The sequence below is a fragment of the Centroberyx affinis genome, unplaced genomic scaffold (assembly GCF_046629955.1).
Source record: "Centroberyx affinis isolate AG114_WGS23_722 - 3 ecotype Tasmania unplaced genomic scaffold, CSIRO-AGI_Caff_v1 ptg001641l_1, whole genome shotgun sequence".
NCBI classification, from domain to species: Eukaryota; Metazoa; Chordata; class Actinopteri; order Beryciformes; family Berycidae; genus Centroberyx; species Centroberyx affinis.
In genome coordinates, this window is record NW_027280075.1 from 72,649 (window position 1) to 92,369 (window position 19,721).

The window sequence follows — 19,721 nt, forward strand, 5'->3', positions numbered from 1 at the left end:
TATTATTATATATATTATATTATTATTATATATATATCATTCAAAATGATTTTATTGCAAGCTAAAACCACCCTGTTACGAATGTGCAAGATGGGAAAAATGCAAATGTGACACTGTAGAGGGAAATATGGAATTTTATTGAAATATACTGTCAGGATGAGATTCTTGTGCAAGGCAGGGAGCTGTGAACAGTTTGCTAATCAAAAATAAACTTGTTTCACTGAACGTGTTCTGTCGATAGTAAAAAGATGACTCTGTAGGAATATATGTACAAAAAAATAAACATTTGCCTCTATTTAAGATGTATCCACATGACAGTTGCATGCATGTATGAATGTGTCCTGTGGGGTTATACCTGTTCTGAAACATAACATGTTACAAAACAAAAGTGTTTTAACAGAATTTCCCTAAACCAGTTATTTACACTGTAGGCATAATACAGCTGTGCTATTAAGACACATAGCCAGGTATCCCATGTAACGTAAAATGGGGTCAGGGGTCAGGGCCTATATTCTTGAGAAAAATACAACAGTGAAACTTTGGCCTCAAGCTGCTTCTCATTTTTACAGGCATCAATTGTCAACATGACATTTTCACACCTGCTCTGACGATAAAAAGCCAGAGAAAGATGGGAAATGAGAGAAACTGAGAGAGGAGGTACAGGTGAAGGCGAATGATAGACAATGATGAAATAAAACATACATGAAGGAACACAGCTGATGACTTTAAACCAACAGCTGTGGTCGATGGCATGTATCTCCACTGTGCCTTCCTGGTTCCCTTCCACCCCCCATTTCCAAAACTGCTGGCATGAACAAAGAATAGACACTTACTTTTGTTGCCTTTTTTTAATCAATGCAATATGTTCTTAACCAACATCCCCTACTTTGGTCAATATGTAAAACTCATCGTCACAAACAGTGGCAGAAAAGTCTGAACATACATTAACATTTTCTCTGTTGTAAGATAAGAATTGGGGGTAGCAATTTCACAGACACATTAAACAAACTCCTTGTTTAGAGACTAATCATTTCTGGATTGATTCTGCTTTCTACACCAGGTTTGGGTTTATCGTATTTTAAGGTTACGTTATCCACATTCCATTGATGAGTGTGTGGCAGTGTTTCCACTAATGTGCCTGCTAAAGATTCAAGCAAAATCAGAATGCTTGAGAGATTGTTGTTTTTTATTTTTTTTGTAGAAGCACTAACCCCAATTCATTCTTAATCTCAGAGAAGGGAGAGGGCTTCCAAAACATACATGCCCTAATCAAAATTTCATATGAACACCCAAACAGTACCCAAACTTCTCTTGCTTTGACTGCTGTGCTTTACAAAGTGAACAATTTGCTAAGGAAAAAACAGAGGACAGAAAAAAAAAAAACTGTACATAAAAACAGACCAATAGAACTGCTATAGAGCAATATTTTTTTCCTTGAAATGAAATTACAAAAACATTTGTGGCAGAAAATAAAATGCATAGATCCTGGTTATTGATCTACTTTACTAAGCGCTTGCTGACAATACAGTATGCTGTGTCTTTTCTTTTGATAAGTGCTTTCTCTCTTATAGCGCAATATATGGGGGGGGGAACAAAACAGAGGGACAGAGCAAAAGGTGTAGCACAGCAGGAGGCAAAAGCACATAACACCCCAATTCATCCCCCATAGAACCCAATGACCGCCTGCCTTTCTTCTCAAGCTTCGACTCAAATCATTCTTGATGGATAAGTACAAAGACTGAGGCAAGACGGGGTGAATCAACCCCAGAAATCAAGAATATTCTTACAAAAATGTCGAAAAAAAAAGAGTGAAAACCAGATGAAGGGAACTGAGTGCCCGGGCCTCTCTTCAGTCTACTTTCACCGAACGTCAACATTGGTGTGTGTGTAATGACGACGTAATCAGGAGAAGAGCAAGGGAAGCTAGACCGCCGGCCTGCCCAGTTTGAGCAAAACAGGCTGGAGCAGAGAAAGGGTGTAAGAACCTGTAGACCCCCCCCCCCCCCTCTCCTCCTCCTCCTCTTCCTCTGGATTAGTTCTTGATCACTCCTCCATCTCCCTCGCTCACAAAACGCTTTCGCCCTCTAGTGGAGAAAAACAGAAGAGTTTGAGAGGCATGCTACAGGAATGATACTGCAATGTATCAAGAGTGAAAACGTGGCAGATGGTGAAAGAAAATACCAATGTTTTGGTATTTTATGGTTTATGGTTTGGCCCTTTAATCACAATGTCCACATATTTTATATTTCATTTGACCATTTCCCCATGCAAGGTGAGCATTTGGAAGATTTTGCAGATGCCCTTTAGTTTACCGCATTTTTATATTTTTTTTAACTGTCACTTCCAAGAAAAATATAGTCTAGACACCATCAGTTATGTGGAACAGAATTGTGAACCTAGCTTACATTTAATACATTACATACATGTATTGTAGTTTCTGGTGGAAAAGCACTGTTCCTTCTGGGAGACTTGAAATATGTCACGGTTGACAGTTTTGGATCTGACTTTAAAAGGATGTTAGCCAAAAACTGAAAACGTGAGCAAGTTATCTCAGGAAATTATATCTGCACCTCTCATCCAATTAGGGATTTCTGAATGTGCACATCATTTTGAAAAGTCTGGAAAGAGAATGACTTTATCATTGAAACTGGGCCTTCATATTAGCCTTATGAAGTAAAGCTGAAAGAAAACATGCACACCGTGCAGCTTCCCTAAACAACGGTTGTTTAACAGTAGTGAATGGCTCCAGGAAAGCAGGGAACAAATGGTACATAACCATTTCTGTGATGACGGATGTAGAAACTTAGAGGAATTATGTAAGACAGAAAAGTCACTCTGGGAAATAAGCAAAACAAGCAAACACGCTGCTATTTTTCATTAACTATCCTACTACTGCACACAAAGGGGCAAATGCACTGAAATACAACAATCCATTTTTACGACAAGCGGGTCTAATCTGGATTGTACACGTCTGAAAAAGATTTGAAGCATAGCCATGCTCCACTTGTTATCGTCTAATAAAAGACATTTGAATATCTGTTTACCATCAACAGTTATGATATGCCACTTTCAGTATCCACTTCCCAACTAACCTGGAGGGACAGGCATCCCTCAGCTGTTTGGTGATGACAGACTCCTGGTAGCACAGATCCACAAAGGTCTCCATGATGGAGTGGGCATGTGGCACATCAAGGTTGATTTCAGGGAGTTCGTCGTACACACGCTGGAAACCCTGCACGACAAACGGTGCACAAAAACGGGAGATGTCATCGCTAAATGGTAAATGGACTGCATTTATATAGCGCTTTTATCCAAAGCGCCTTACAACATGCCTACATTCACCCATTGGTAAATGGACTGCATTATATAGCGGTTTTATCCAAAGGGCCCTACAACACATGCCTACATTCACCCATTCACACACACGTTCATACACCGATGCCGGCAAGCTACCACACAGGGTGCTGGCGCAACCATCGGGAGCAATTTGGGGTTCAGTATCTTGCCCAAGGACACTTCGACATGTGGACTGGAGGAGCCGGGGATCGAACCACCGACCTTCTGATTAGTGGACGACCCGCACTACCTCCTAAGCCACAGCCGCCCCCAATCGCTACAAGGCTAAATACATATTACATTTTATAATAAACCTACACTGGACAATTAATTAATTAATAGCAACTACCACTTGACATAAAGGGACTGACCCTGTTCATCTGATCCACCGTGATGAGGCCCGTCTTCCAGAAGGCCTGCAGCAGCTTCACCATCATATGGATGGCCGTGTCTCCTTTGGACTCCAGCACCATCACTACAGCCTGAAGAACAGTGATGTATGAGAAGAGAGAGAAGATGTGCTGCACCATGTGCCATCATCTAATTAACACGTCAAATATCAATACCACTAGAAGCTTTCCTCTTACAGAAAAGGTCATATTCATTGTTTTATAGTTAAGTTTTATAGTTAAGTGAATAAGGCCCCAATAAAAATTTGACTTTTTAGAGATGCTTAAGATGCGCATTTCGCCACACGGTGGCAGCATTTGCAATTTCCTGAGAGCTGTTTGTCATCAGACATCATGGCAGAATACAGTTGTATACTCAAGGGACAACATAAGGTAAAGAAACAGGAATTTGTTCACAGTAACAGTTCTCTTTTTTATTTAAGGAACATGTGTAAGGCGATAAATATCTATGATTGATGGATGGAAGTGCAGGTGAGCTTGACGACAATTGTTTTAATATTGTTGACTCAAATAATTTCAGCTTTTCCTTTTCAATTTGTAAACCTCTGAAGACAAAAGGATGAGAACTCATATTCACCTACATCAAACAAAACACTATGCTACTATGCACTATACAGATATGTTACTACTATAACATAATGAGAGTAATAACATGCTATCATTTAATACAAATTTATAAAGTTAGTTTTCAGTTACATCTCTAAAACAAATACAGTTAAATACAGTGCAAAGTGTATTTTATTGATGCAATGTTACTTTATGCTCCATCACCTCTTGTCCTCAATCTAAAGTATGTGACAGTCAAATGCTCCATCTGTAGGTCTGACTGTGCATCTGTACACAGAGAGATTTGAAGCCCAACTGAGTTGGTCTGTTTTGATTTAGAAAACCATACATGCAAATGTTTAACAGAAAATATCTTATCAAATAATTAAATTTGCTTTCAATAAAAAAAAGAAAATATCGAAAACAAAATGGTGTCAAATTAGATGCATCCGAATCATAATTAAAATTTTCAGTAGCACCCATGTTAATCAAAATCTCACTGAGGAATTCAATTTGTTTTTTGTATGGAGCATACTGACAGCTCATGTTACGCAATGTGCTTCTGTTTTTTGGAATTGATCATGACTGCAAGCTTTCTCAATAGATGTTATGCAAATGAGAGAACAGCCCTGCCACACACACACACAATCCTTGGCATACAAACAAAAACCTTCTCACAGTAACAGCAGCCATTAAAAAGACATCAAAGACTATTTTAAGTTTTGGTCTGTTAATTCACTAGGCACTGTCTTTAAATAAATCTTTTATAAATCTCTATAAATCTTCATATACCTCATAGACCAGCTCATGGTGGAAGTGGGGGACTTCCAGGTCCCGCAGACAGTGTTCTGCCTCGGACACCTCTCCTGATATCAGGTACTCCTTCAGCAGGAGGTTCATCTGGAACAAAGACGAACAAACACAATCACATGATGCAAATATCCTGATGTGTGAGGAAGGAAGCTGACTGCCACTTGTCATTTGGCTTTGACAAACATTAAAGACATCTGACTTTAGACAGCCAGTAGGTCCATTAAAATGGACACGTACAGTAAATCACACCATATCTTTCAGTTCAGTCAGTGGACAAATTGATGAGATCAGGACCCTTAATTCTACAGTATTCCTTTTTATAATATGGGATTTCCATGTTTTTGCACAGACATTATTAACTATGATGTGTGCAAACTGCACAAAACACACTGTAAGTTGGAGCAAAACAAGACCTGTAAGCTTTTTGTTGTGTGTGTATGTCTGTGTGTGTGTGTGTGTGTGTGTGTCTGTGGTGGGGGTTGGGGGGTTGGGGGGGGGGGGGGGGGGGGGGGGGGTTGGCTGCTTATAAAGCCTGTCAAATGCAATCTCCTCTGGAATGTGCTAGGAGCAATGTACAGGATGGACAGACAGGCACAGGTGCACATGTCACACACACACACACACACACACACACACACCTCAGCTGGGGGTCGATAAAGCATGAAGATTTATTTGCTTTCCAGGAAACAAGCTCTGCTGCTGCATATGTGTCTACAGGGGGTGTGAGTGTCAGGAAACATGCATACTGTACATACAGACTTGTGATTTGGACAAAACAAAGTTCCACCCTTCCATAATATATATACACTGTATAAACTAATAGAGTTTATTATAAAATATTATATATCTATTGTATTTTTTTTACCTGATGCCCATCATTCAATATAAAAAAAAAAAAAAAAGAGAGACAGTTTCACAAATCCCCTCCTTCAAACGATTACCATTAACATGCCCTTGAGCAAGGCACTGCAAACTAACCTGTATGCATCAGTGTCACATTATATATTATCTAAAATATTTTACTGGTGAAGACAACAGCTTACATTGAAGGTGGGAAGAGTTGAACATATAGAGGTCCATAATGGCTCAAAGCATCCTTCCCTCATGAGAATCTCATCAAGCTGTCAATAATAATGCAAATTCTAAACTACTCGATGAGAATTTGCATTTTTTGAGGCAGAGCCATGGTATAATTTCAATTAACTCAATAAAAGATTCTCTCTGGCTCTAACCTGATTTCCTTGGAAAGAAAACAAAATCTGGCAAGCCGGTCTGATGTACCTGACAACTTGCAGTCAGTAATAAGAATATGGATTTCTTTCCTCTTTGCAGCCTTGTACGAATCAAGCAATCTCTGTCTAATTTGGTGCTACTGCTTGGTTATGTCACTCCCACTGCTGAGTGGAGTGGACATCAACAGCCACCGCTTCGCGTAAAATTATTTATGGCACAATTAGTCATACCACTTGAGCTTCGAGTGGAGTATGATTGATGCAACAAGTTCAAAATCCGCCGTGCTGGACCAATAGCTTAGAGTTGACTCTTTGTCTAACATGCCGAGCCAGGGGAATTTGTGGTCATCTGCTCTCTCAACTCCTGCTTTGACTTTAATTCAGCGCGTTAACTGAAGGCACTGAACCCAGAACAACAGATAACAGCAGGGAATGTAGAGCAGACAGACAAGACGGTGTCGGAGGAATGGAAGAAGAGGCTGAGCAACTCAATTAAAACGGATTAGAAGAGGGCAAACGAGAGGACAAAGAGTGAATCGGAAAGAAGAGCGAGAGAGGAGCTGCTGGTGAAAGAGGCCTTGTGCCGGCTGCAGCCCAGTGAAGCCCACTCTGTGCTGCCCCGGGCCGGACACGACCAGGCAGGAAATCAAAACTGGACAGGAGTCTCAGGGCTACTGAGGGTTATGCAATGCTCTAGGACTGAGGGCGTAGTGATAGATCACACTCCCATTCCTAAACTCACACACACACACACACAATTGCTTAAATGTTGCATAACTTGCAATTTTACAACATGTACACTTGGAAACTCCTACGCCCCTATGCACGCCCACATTAACATGCAAATTCCAGAGAATCCTTCTAGATCAAAGAACAATAATTCCAAAGATGCACACAGAAAGAGGGCGGCTTGTGGGGTGTGAGTGCATGTGTGTGCATGAACAGCGTGTGTGTTTGCAGTGCGTGTTTCAGTTTGATGTTAGGGTGTGTGTGTGTGTGTGTGTGTGTGTGTGTGTGTGTGTGTATATCAGTGTCTGCTCCTCCTTTGCCCTCGGTTTTGCAAATCCAACTTCTCGAGGGAGAAAAGTGTTCTGCTGACACAGCAAGAGAGCAGAGGGCAGGCCTGTGGCTCTTCACCCAGCATGCACTCCTGCCTTCTGTTTACGTTACATAAGAGTAGCAGAGTAGCAGAGCTAGTCGATACAAACAGTTCGATCTCAGGTGTTGAAAGATTATAATCCAGCTATTAAATTCAACATAAATTGACGTTCACAACATTTAAAAAAAAAAAAGATTTCTGAATATGCAAAGACACAACAGAAGCAATTGTGCATTCAATGATTTATCATAGCTGAATTGTTTATTGTAGTTTAATGGGCAACATTCTGCCCCCTTGGCCAGAGCTTACCTCTTTAATGAGATGTTTGACAGGTCTAAGGCCTCCACCCACGCCCCACACATTATCTAGCCGAACTATCTCTCTCTTCATGGACAGCAGCACTGCAGCGCGGTCTAAAGCCGCTCTGGAGAAAGATCATAACCACAGTGTAACAAACATGCACAAAAATGGAATCATGTGAAGTCTTTTCAGCATTAACCACAACCGATGATAGCACTAAAACACAGTTTTACCGTTTAAACATTATCTGTTAACTCACAGTGTGATACGTGGGAGATGAAGAAAGCTATTCATCTTGAAAGAGATGCTTTTTCAATTCAAAGTAAGGAGGGGAAACTAAAGACCCTCCCTGTAGTGCTGGTAATCAGCTCTGGAGAAGGAACAGTCATTTGACGAGTCACTGAAAACAAACAGCTGCCCTTGCTGACAGGGAGAAACGCTCGCTTCCTTATCTGGAGATTCTTAAAAACGATTATCCGACTGTAAAATCAACAAGAAGATTTCAGCTTGCCTTACCCTAAGAAAACGTAACCTAAATCAAATCATATAGCAATTGCATTTAAGGCTGATTTATCAATTCTTCATCAATCAGCAGCCATCTTATTGACATTTTTAACTTTGAGTCTGGGCTCACCTGGCATGGTCACAGTCCACTTTGCCCTTGTAGCGGTCCAGGAAAGCCATGGAGAGGACATGGTCTGCTATGGCTCTGGCTATAAACTGGCCCAACATCTGAGAGACACGAGAGAAAAACGATTATATCCTTAAAACATGCATGTGTTCCCACATCACATTTCTTTTTTATGGTGATGTATAAAGCAATATGCCAACAGGCAGATTTAGTGCATTTGGCTGCCGTTTATTTCGTTCTTCTTTAATCCACTGATCACAGAAATCCATATTTTAAATGTGCGCCCTTTCAATAAACACTGAAAATCATACACTGTTTATGAAATTACTTCCTTTAAGAGCACTTTCATTTCTGAGCCAACCATTAAATATGATCCCACTGATGCATATCTTGCGGTCCTTAAGACTAAAAGAATATATATTTATGACACAAATAAGTAATGTATCCTTTGATCACACTTAATGGGACACCTTTCTTAGGGCTATTACAGGAACGTTTCCAGGGAACTGCTCTGAATATGTGAAAGCACTCTTTGAATTTGAGTTACATCTAAGACCGGAGACATAGTTCACAACTTTTAGACCAATTATAGCCACGATTTGGCCATCCAGACTGACTGGCAAGATCAGACCTAGTCCATTCTAGACACTCCACACAGATGATCTTGTGGTGTGTGAGTGTTGAGGACTTTAATCTTTTACCTCCTGATCCAGGCGCAACCATCATGATTACAACACACATGCTTGATTTTTCCGACTTAGCAGGTCTTGACACTCCTGTAGTACGAGCTGGTCAATGACAATAGCCAATGAGACTGTTCAGTCCTGTAGTGCGTCCCCAGCCTTATGTGTACAACAAAAGTCATAAATCCTTATGTTTAATGGATCTAGACACTACTTTCCCCTCCGCTTATCAGGTCTACCTGTGGAGCCTCCGGCGTGTCCAGTATGAGGTCTGGCAGCTCTTTGAGCATCTTGTCGAAGGCACGGGCCATGTCAGCTTGTGACATCACCTTGCCCGACAGGTCGGACAGTAGACGGGAGGTCAGCTCTCTGTGGCTGGCCTTGCCTTCGAGGGACAGGGACACGGCCACGGAGGAGAACTCAAACTTATTGGGGCCCAGGTTCAGCTCCTTCAGCAACATCTGAAAAATGACAACAATGAAAATTAAGGTTGTGAAGCTGATTAACTGATGCTGACCTGGAAATTTAAAAGTTACATAACGATGTGGAATGTTTTATATATTTGTAAGGGAGCGTGTACAATGTTAAACATATTATGCATTTATTATGCATTGAGCTTGGAAAAAAGTGTACAGAACTACTGAGCCTACAACCACTGGGTCCTGCAAATATCCGCACTGATCCAGTGATCTGTACATGTGACTTCTCCATCTCTTGCTTCATGCTGATTCATTTACCTGGACCTCTTTTGTGTCTCCATGCTCAAAGTACTCCTGTACAATTGGGTTGACTGTTTTTTCCAGTTCCTTCTCATCCAGCTCTGGCACAACTGTTGCATAAACTGTGTCCCCCTTTGAAAGAACAAATGCATTACAGTCAAAAAAAATCTACAGACAATACACAAAGCACATGGACACTCATGATCATGAGCATGTACACACACACACACTTCTTGAAAGTTATCCAATATTCTATATATATATTCCTCACCTTCACACAAATATTTAACATTTCTCACATCATCTTCATTTCCACACTGTCAATTGAATTTTAATCATCATCATCTTGTTTATTATCCCTTACTAATACCATGAGCTTCGTGAATAATCAATATCGATTAGAGCTGTCAACCATCATCATATGACCAGAAAACTCAATTTACATTGTCACAGCTCTAAATTAATATGCAAGCAAGGTTTGAGCACTCCAGTTCAGCTAAAATGCCCACGTTACCGATCAGTCACTGTTCTGTCCTGCTGATACAATCGCTCATCATGAAACTAATCTTCTCCCTTTAGTATCAACACATTCACGTTGCCGATTTAAAAATCCACATGAGCTTCCCAAATGCAGGAATGTGCTAAAAATACTAAAAACTAACAGATTCGAGTACAGAGTGAACAAGCACAAATACATTTTACTCAGAATTGGTTCAGAAATAGTTAATAGCCCTGATCAATTACTGACCTTTGTATGTCCCTTATATATTTGTGAATGTTAAATGATGGCTGATTCAAGATCATACGTTTCCTGTCTGCATTTGTGAATGTCATTAGTGCCAGCCGAAACTGGTCCAACTCACTTTTCAGGTGAGGTTTTTGCCAGACCTGGAGAGAACAATAGCGAGCACTGATGGAACAATAGCCTTGGCAGATTGAACACAACACTTTGAGGTCCTACAAACTACAATAGGAGAATGAGTGTTTTGGCTCGTTTGAGAGAAGAGCTGGTTTCCTCCTAATGCGCTGCAGAATCTAGAGCGCGAGGAGTGAGAGCTCTATTGTTTTGACCTCCTCTGAAAAAGCCCAAGTTCATAGGATAGGAAAAAAATATTAGTATAGAGAAGGATTTAGGCCAGCAGTCCACGCTGACTCACTTTCCTGTTTTCTCCTTGTTAAGCAAAGTGATCCTAGACTGTAGCAGGCAATTGAAAAGAACCAAAACACTACCTTTATGGCCAAAAGACATGGCAGGATATCAAGCACCTGTACCAAGAAACACTTCCGCACATGCTGCTCATTGTTTATTCTGTTTAGGGGTCAAAGAGGAGGAAAGGGAGAGGTTTGTAAGGATGCTATAGTTCCATCTGCAGGGCTACTGACCTTCAATTTAAGTTTTATTTTTAGATTTTGTCTTTTTCCCAAGAACAAGATGACCTGCACCATTTCTCCACCCAGACCACTCATTAGAAATCCTACATTAGGTCCCCCCCCCGCCCGGCACTGATTCAAAGGCTACTGTCTGGACATGTGCAGTGTGTACTTTTCTGTGCCAGCCTGTCCTAGTTACTCTTTACCACACTGCCATCATTCCAATTCAGTGCCATTTCTACAACGGTCAAGGCCAAATGACACTGGCTTGTCTGAGTTTTTCCCAATCCATTATCAACTGGGACACTTGCCTTGACAGAAGCACCATTCCCATTCTGCAGTCCGAGTCAGGGACACGCAGCAACAGCTTGCTTGATAACAGGGTTAAAGATTGAAAATACTGTCGATTGTGATGGGACAGAGCCATCTGGATGGATATGATAATCTGACAAGCCTCGCTGTAAATGTGCTTTGGCCAATTCCTATGGACTTTGGCATAAAAGAATTTAGGATCTCCAAACAGATAACATGATTACATGGCTAATTCAATAAAAGCTCTAAAAACTATTTGTTCCCAGTGCTATAATCAAATATACAGCATCATATTCAACTGTCCATTAGCATCCCTTTGATAGTGGGAGGACAATTAATTATGTTATCCAAGACACTACCATTCATTTCAACACAGAGGACAATGCATTGTGTGATTCATCAGAAAGACGGGTAGGCATATGCTTGTTGTCTGTACGCGGACAATCAGCTTGTTCAGAGCGTGAAGCCTCTTTTACATCCAGCGTGTCCCAGCCGCAGCTCCTCCAACATCATCAGCGTGTTTGTTTGCCACAAAACTGGGGCTGCTGCAATAATTTAATAATCGAGTGATTGCGACTGTAGGAGCCAACCGCAATTATTTTGTATAACTGCGATCACCGTTTTGTTCATCATTTTCACCCTACGGATTTTCCTCTTCCATATTAACTATAAAAAAAAGCAAATGCGTTCGCAAATTGGTCAAAATTTATATCCCATCGCCCACTTCAGAACAACCGTGTGATGAGTTCCTGGACATGAAATGTGGGATATGTCTGTGGATGAACTGAAAACATTCATTGTGCCTCTGTACTTCTGTGCAAAATATATGGTATGAACATTTTTTGGCAAGGAACCACTTCAGGGAAATCCTGCAAGAGTGCGTATCGGATGAATGAGAGGAGACAAATGAGTGCGTGCGTAAAGGAAGGATTTAATGGACTGATCTCATTATACTATTATTGAGCTCTGTAATTGTGAGGGTTGAGTCCCAAGTCATCCAGATAAACATGTAAACAAACACATAATCACGTACAATCAGTTTTAAATCCACAGTCTCCCACACTCACTCACCTGAGCAGATTCATCATAGTTGGGGTCCCGTACGTCTGGCTCCTCGACTTCGTAGACCATCCCCGCAGCCCCCCACACTCCTTTACCACCCGCCCCACCTGGGAGACACAAAGTGACACAAATGTGAGGCCACATGTGAGGGACATGGCCAACAAAGAGCACAAGCTTACTGCCGGTCTTTGCTGGGGCCAACATTGACGTAGCTCCAAAATCTACCTTTTTTGGGTAGGCCCCGGCCTTTGCCAGTCCTGGACTTGCGGTCGTTGGCGTTGAGTTTACCCTTGGGACTGTGTGGATCGGTCCCCGCCAACTCCCCCGATTCGGAAATCGACTCGCTGGTGGAATTGCGGGACGAGGACTTGCGCAGGCGACGCTTAGCTTTAGCTTTGAGCCGTGCCTCATGGAGTGCTTTCTCCTGGGGCGTCCAGTTGCCGTTGACCTCCGCCTCATTCAGCCCGTCGTCGTCACTATAGGGATGCTCGGCATTCACCTGGTTGTCGTCAAAGGAGAACATCCCTGTGATCGGAAAATGGAAAGGTTGATCACAGTTAATAATGTGGCCAGTTATTTTATGGTAACATGTGGATACGGAAAATGATTTGTCTCCTTTACCTCCTTTGCTATTATACTTTCAAAAAAATATGTGCTTGTGGAGATATGTGGAGATATTACTGTACATTCTGTCGGAATACAGTTGAAAAAATGATTTATAGAAACAAAATATATTACAAATTGGGAATGGATAAAAAAAAAAACAACAGGAAATATTAATTGGATAAAGTAGAAATACAGAAATCTCTATTAGAGATTAATGGTAGTTCCATATCCAAATAACTTGAAATCTTGAGGAAAAAATAACCCCAGATGGTGTCAGAGAAAGGCATACCTTCTCATCTATATTGGTGTGCTGTTTTCAGAATTATGCAATTTTTACAACCTCCTACACAATGTTTCAAAGACTGCAGTGGGCTGAATCTTTATGGTATAGTTCTACTGCTAATGTACCATAGAGCTGGAGCCGTAAGTCTAACAAGGTAAATGTAGTATGTAGGCAAGCTTCAGCCAGAGTTGTTTATCACACCAAGTCAGAAAATCTGCGAACAACAGCTGGTGAATATGGTTTGTTTAGTGGCACCTATCTGCCTTTAAAAGGGATGTATTCTGGTGATAAGACAGGACAATGTTTCAGTTGGCACCTGATCTGAAGAGATATGACTAGAGGACGTGGTAATTCACAGATGGTGCAACAATATAGTGAAAGAGTAGCAGCAGTTTGGGTTCTCTGCAGCCTAGATTTAGTTGCACTGTGGTAACTCCATATATCTAGTGTGTATAGCCCAAACGGCACTCCCCAATGTATGACAGCCGAGACTATATATCAAATTCTGAGGTATATTATTGGTAGTACTACAGCCACCGCCATTTGTAAAGGACATGTTTTGCATGTCAAGCCAAAGGTCACAAAACCGCCTAACACATAACTCAGGAAGATGGCAGCATATGCGCAAATATACACACATTCTTGTGGCACTCACCAGCCATTCAGCTCTATCAAATGATTTTGGCAAGGTTACTTAATACAATATTCTTCTGTGTTAAGAGAAATGTCTAGGAAAATGTCTGCAAAGTTCAGCTTGCTTCTTCTAAGTATGGAGAAAGAGACAACAACAAATGGGAGTGGAGTGTTACTGTAGCCATGGGAGGAGGAAGGGAGCAAAGGGGAACACATGGTGGAGAAATGCTGACACCAGTTTTTTTTCTCCCTCCTCCTCTTTGCCGTCTTCTCGCGCTCCATACTAGCTAGAGTGGACCTGACTACATATGGCAGTGTTGGGGCCGCGGCCAGTCACATGACCGGACTGTAGGAGATTTGGAAAGCAGAGTAGGAATCTGAGGGTGTAATGAATACTCAGGATCGCTTCTGCAAAGCCTAAATGCCAGTCTGAAAAGTTATGGCCCTATAGATTACAGGACATGCAGACACGTGGAGTGGGAGGACAGGGGAAAATATCCAAGCCACAGATCCAACCCAACAGCTCATGCTCTCTCTGAAAGAGTGCATGAAAAAGCAGCAGCTCAGTGGCCCTGTTGCACTACAAAACAATCAGATAATCAAAACTAGTTATCCTGTGTAAATATCACGCCTCTGGTGCAGCAAAAACAATTCAGTTATGACCCACTTTCAAGTTACACTAAAAAAAGCAGAAATACTTGATTACAAAATGTTTGACTTTTGCAGAGAACAAACAGAACAGCCTCCTGCATGTGAGCCCAAAGGAAAGTAAGCACCTCTGAGCACAACTCACTCATTTAAACTGTTGTAACAGGTAGCACCACTCCCTTGTCCTGCAAAATCTGTAAACAGCAGACCACGTGTCATCTCCTCCTTCAGCTCCTCCCCTCTCCCTCATATAGGCTACAGGCCCTGCCAGAGCAGTAAATTAGGAACTAACCAATGGCAGTGTGCCAAACACACAACCAGCCAATTGGAAACGGCAGAAAAAGAGAAGGCAGGAAAAGCTGGGGCTGCTCGCCAGGGCAAGAGTTGCAAAAGGAGCAAAACAAAAAATGCAGCCTACCTAGCTAACGAGTGAACACAACTTTTTAACACCGTTGACACCATGTGCCTCGCCACCTCCGTAACGCAGCGCTCACTGAGGGAAGTGGTGTCACTGTAAGCACAGGGAAATGAAACTTCTCAAAGAGTTTTCTGTTCTTCACCCTTGTTAAGCATTACTCTACAATGGTAGGTTTGTGTGTTTGTGCATCACTTATCACAGCCCAGTTCTCATTGTGCAACTGAAGCTATCACAGCTATCCCCTTCTGCTCTGTCTTTAAGCCTGAAATCCCCAAAGCCCACAATGTTAAAACACTATCATAATGGTTCTCCTAACCTCCCCCACAGTTGGCCAGTTTTAAACACACAAACACAAGAGCCAGATGCTCCAACAGTTTGGGGCTCCATCCAGGCCTGTAGAGGACCTTTGCAGTTTCCCACAGCCAGCAAGCCTGATGAACAGCGTTAAGGTGTTCAGTCTATATGTGCAGATACAGTAAGATTGTTATGAGTGAACAGAAGGGGGTCAGTAGAGCAAAGTTTTCACAGAGCTCCCAAGGGACTGACCTAGTTTTCACCACTGTAAATGGCTGTCTGGTGTGAGGTGACAATCTACTAAAGAGATCAGTCTCTCTCTCTCTCTCTCTCGCTCTCTCTCACACACACACACACACAAATGCACACACAAAATGTACTATAAGTCAAGACATGTGTGATGTCCTTAACAGCCAAATAAGAGGCTACATAATGATATGGAAAAAAACACCCATGCATGGTGTGGTGATTAGCTAATGAGGGGAGAAAGGGGTGTGGTGGGTGTGACTGTCCTGAGGGGTTCAACTGTCATTTCTTATAATGCAAGAAGAAGACCTGGGCAGAATTACTCATGGAGTTCAGTTTGAAACATGCTTGAGACATGCTTCACACATCCCCAATTTCCTACCAGAGTGACCAAGCTATGCTAAACGATTGGTTGTGAAAGGAATTTGCATAAAATAGCCCTAACCTGCATGCATAAAGGGATTTGTGTGTTTAAAAATACAACAGCAACAACAGAAACTGGACTGGAGGGACTCGCCACTTGCGCACACATGCAGCTGAAATAAAGTCAACATGTTGCCACACATTAGAGCTGCAACGATTAATCGATTAATCGATTAGTTGTCAACTATTAAATTAATCGCCAACTATTTTGATAATCGATTAATCGGTTTGAGTAATTTTTTAAGAAAAATAAGTCAAACTTCTCTGATTCCAGCTTCTTAAATGTGAATATTTTCTGGTTTCTTTACTCCTCTATGACAGTAAACTGAATATCTTTGGGTTGTGGACAAAACAAGACATTTGAGGACGTCATCTTGGGCTTTGGGAAACACTGATCCACATTTTTCACCATTTTCTGACATTTTATAGACCAAACAACTAATCGATTAATCGAGAAAATAATCGACAGATTAATCGACAATGAAAATAATCGTTAGTTGCAGCCCTACCACACATGAAACAAAAGTTAGGTCTTGCTTGCTTCATGTGGCGAGACGCAAAAAAGAAACTAGGGTCGATGCCTCGACAGAGAGTCATGTAGATCTGCTGACTGTTCTGCTTGACTCACCCTGTGCAACAGCTGCAGTGCAACAACACAGATAAAGTGCAAGGGTAGTTGTATACAAAAGATTAGAGCTGATCTAAGAGCCAGTTAAGAGTCTGATAACAAGTTTTTCTCCAGATAATCGACCACTATCCATATATTCACTGATGTATTGTGAAACAAGTATGGTTTCCAAGTATGGTTTGTTTGGTTCCTTAATTGAGCTACATGCAAAAGGATAGCATGTGTGGGTTTGTGTGTGTGTGTGCATGCATGGATTTGAGAGGGGTGGGGGTGCATTTAACAAAAGAACAGAGAGTGAGACCATAACATTATGTGTACTCAGCAGGCCATGAAGTGATCAGGCTTGACATTTATGGCAATGGGTGCACCCCATGATACCCTTATGCCTATATTTATCCAAGGAGTTATATAAATGTTCTAACAGGTAGAGCCTTACGGTGGTGTTAAATCAACAGCATAATGTATTCCTCAATTACGGCTATAAGACACCCATCAGAGGAGAGAGCTATGTCACTCAAAAACTCACCCAACTCTGAAGCCAAATGGTTCAGAGTGAAGCAACAGATGGACATGTTTAGGTCTTTGAAGCATGTGAATAATTGTTCATTAGGGAACATCCACGCCTAATAAAACTATTACACTTGCTTTCAATGCATCAGCAACTTCAGCTATGGTATTAGTTATTCCCATGCTGCTGTTTGAGTTCAGTGGACTAGCTAGTCAATAATGTAACGAGTTGCTCTATCCCCTTTTCTTCAACCCACACAATGGAGTCTTTGACAGTGTGTGATCACCACATCGACAGAGCTGCTTGATCGAGCGTGGCTGACCCTCCTTGAGAAAAGGCCTGTCAAGTTCATATAGAAAACCCCATCAGCACGCTGATGTTTTGGCTATTCTTACCAACACTAAACCTGTGGAGCTGCATTAATCACATTCCAGGGGGCCAGAGCATGGCGTCTCACACACTGTGTGTAATTTCTGCATGCAGCAGAAACACTGATTTACTTCCGTATGAACCCTAGGTGGATCTGTTATTGGCCAATGCATATTTTCAGGGTAACCACATATGACCAAAACACATATTAGCATGCTATTACAGTTATGAAGTCAGAGAGAGTCAGCTCATACTGAATGGCTGGGTGGTTACTGCACTAACAATACATGTCTATTACTTATGTAACCTTTAAATACAGATGAACGTTGAGATTATGTAAGGCATTTCTATTGGTTCTTATAGTAAGCTATACATGTCGACGTCATCGTCAGGCTGAATGGCTACAGTAGTAAAGCAGTCAACAATAGCACCGTGCAAGGTGCAACGTTGGATGAATGCAAACATCGCGCTGTTCATATACGATCCGTACATGACAGCGACAGGTGGGGTGAAAATCTGGAGGTTGGGAGATGAACTGACGGGATGCATAGTTGCATACTGAGTGCAATGCATCTTCCATCTTCTCACAATGATAAAACTGGCCGACGAGATATACTGCAAGCGTCTGGCTTATTAAAAAAAACAAAAGAAACACTAGCGCCTCGTCCAGGAAAGGGGCGTGGTTCAAAACAGCATTGTTTGCACGACATGTAAAGCCTACATATACATGTCAGACAATCAGGCCTGTCAAAAAGTGTTGATAAATACGATATAGGGGAAACGCCAATGTATGTATAATTTAACCCAGCAAAGCATTAACTACGCCAGCTAAAGCTTTTCCGTGCATTCGTTCAATCTAAAAAAAAAATCACATCACAAAATCACACTGCAAATGAAGTCTATCATGCTTGCTTTCAGCTGCGACAGTGTGCACAAACGCTTGCCAAAGCGGAAGTGAGCAGTGTGGCTTCGACCAATCAGAAGCGCGAAAGGGTTAAAGCTGAGCAGATTCAGACAAACAATGACACGTATCAAAGCGCTGAAGCAAAATGTGCAAGACGTTTAAGTCGGTGCTCGTTTAATATAGGATTGCACGTCGAATTTGCCAAGCGGTGTGTCTCTGAAATGCGAGTGTAACGTTGCACAAGTGGTTGTTGGGTGCTTTGCTTCGGAGCACATGGTGGAGCATGGCTGGTACTGCAGCCCAGCCCTGCAGGGACAATGGATCATGGAGAGCACACAGCAGAGCCAATGTTTCCACACATTCAGGCCATACAGTTGCCCCCCCAGTCGCTTGCTCAAATGCAATCCAACGCCTGGTAATTGTTGCACTTCCTGAATCCACTCACCGTCGTGTTTCTGAGCGGTGGCCCATGTCTCCACTTCGGTCGCCATGGCGCTCTGTAAATGCTTGTTTTACCGATTAAAATCCTCGCCGTGCGCTCTTCCGAGGTGGCTGCAAATCCTCAAAAGCGTGCAGCAAAGTGAGGCGTCAATAAAACAGCGTTTCTACTGTAACCTTGTCTTTTGACAAATAGCACGTGTTGGAAAATACCTCGAGTCCCCCTTGCCTTTTTTTCTCTAGCCTATATCTCGTGCTGAATGGTTTAAGGTCTAAAGAAAAAAAAACAGCCTGATGAAATGCAAATACAAAGGAATAGAAAACAAACAACAAGCAATGCAAAGAGTGAGCGAACTAAGACTATCGCACTCTTCTCAGAGGGTTTCTGAAAAGAGCAGGTGAAAACAACAAGCTTGGTGGAGACTGGCTAACTAGTCAGAGAGCATTTCAACGAGCAGCCTGCAAGATAAACAAAGTCTGTTTTTAACTTTGGAAGGAGCGAGCAGACGGAGTCACGTGGAGAAAACGCGCATGGGGAGTGGTCAGAAGAGGGGGTGGGTACTGGTCCGGTCTGACCAATCACCGAGCAGAAACAAAAACAACACGGCCAGCATTTTCAGTGTATTTGTTTTTGTGTAGCACTTTTCTGAAACAACAAAGTGTACACAGTGCCTCAAATTTGTATAGAATGCAACACAGAAACAAAATGCCAAAGAAAAGAATAATAATGATAATAATCATAATATAAAAGAAAAGAAAAAAACAATTTAAAAATTGAATTTCATCAAACCCATATCATATGTACTACC

General features: G+C 41.8%; 1 protein-coding gene across 1 annotated transcript; it reads right to left on the reverse strand.

The window, feature by feature from the left end:
- Positions 1–118: 118 nt before the first annotated feature.
- On the reverse strand, positions 119–19,362 carry pdcd4a (programmed cell death 4a). The gene is made up of 11 exons (XM_071528238.1): positions 18,920–19,362; positions 12,740–13,039; positions 12,524–12,621; positions 9,788–9,901; positions 9,290–9,511; positions 8,371–8,468; positions 7,746–7,860; positions 5,085–5,192; positions 3,708–3,818; positions 3,093–3,232; positions 119–2,084 (listed from the first exon to the last, which is right to left on the reverse strand). The coding sequence occupies exons 1-11, from the start codon at positions 18,963–18,965 to the stop codon at positions 2,033–2,035; spliced, it is 1,404 nt and encodes a 467-aa protein (XP_071384339.1). The 5' UTR covers positions 18,966–19,362; the 3' UTR covers positions 119–2,032.
- Between the last annotated feature and the right edge of the window lie 359 nt (positions 19,363–19,721).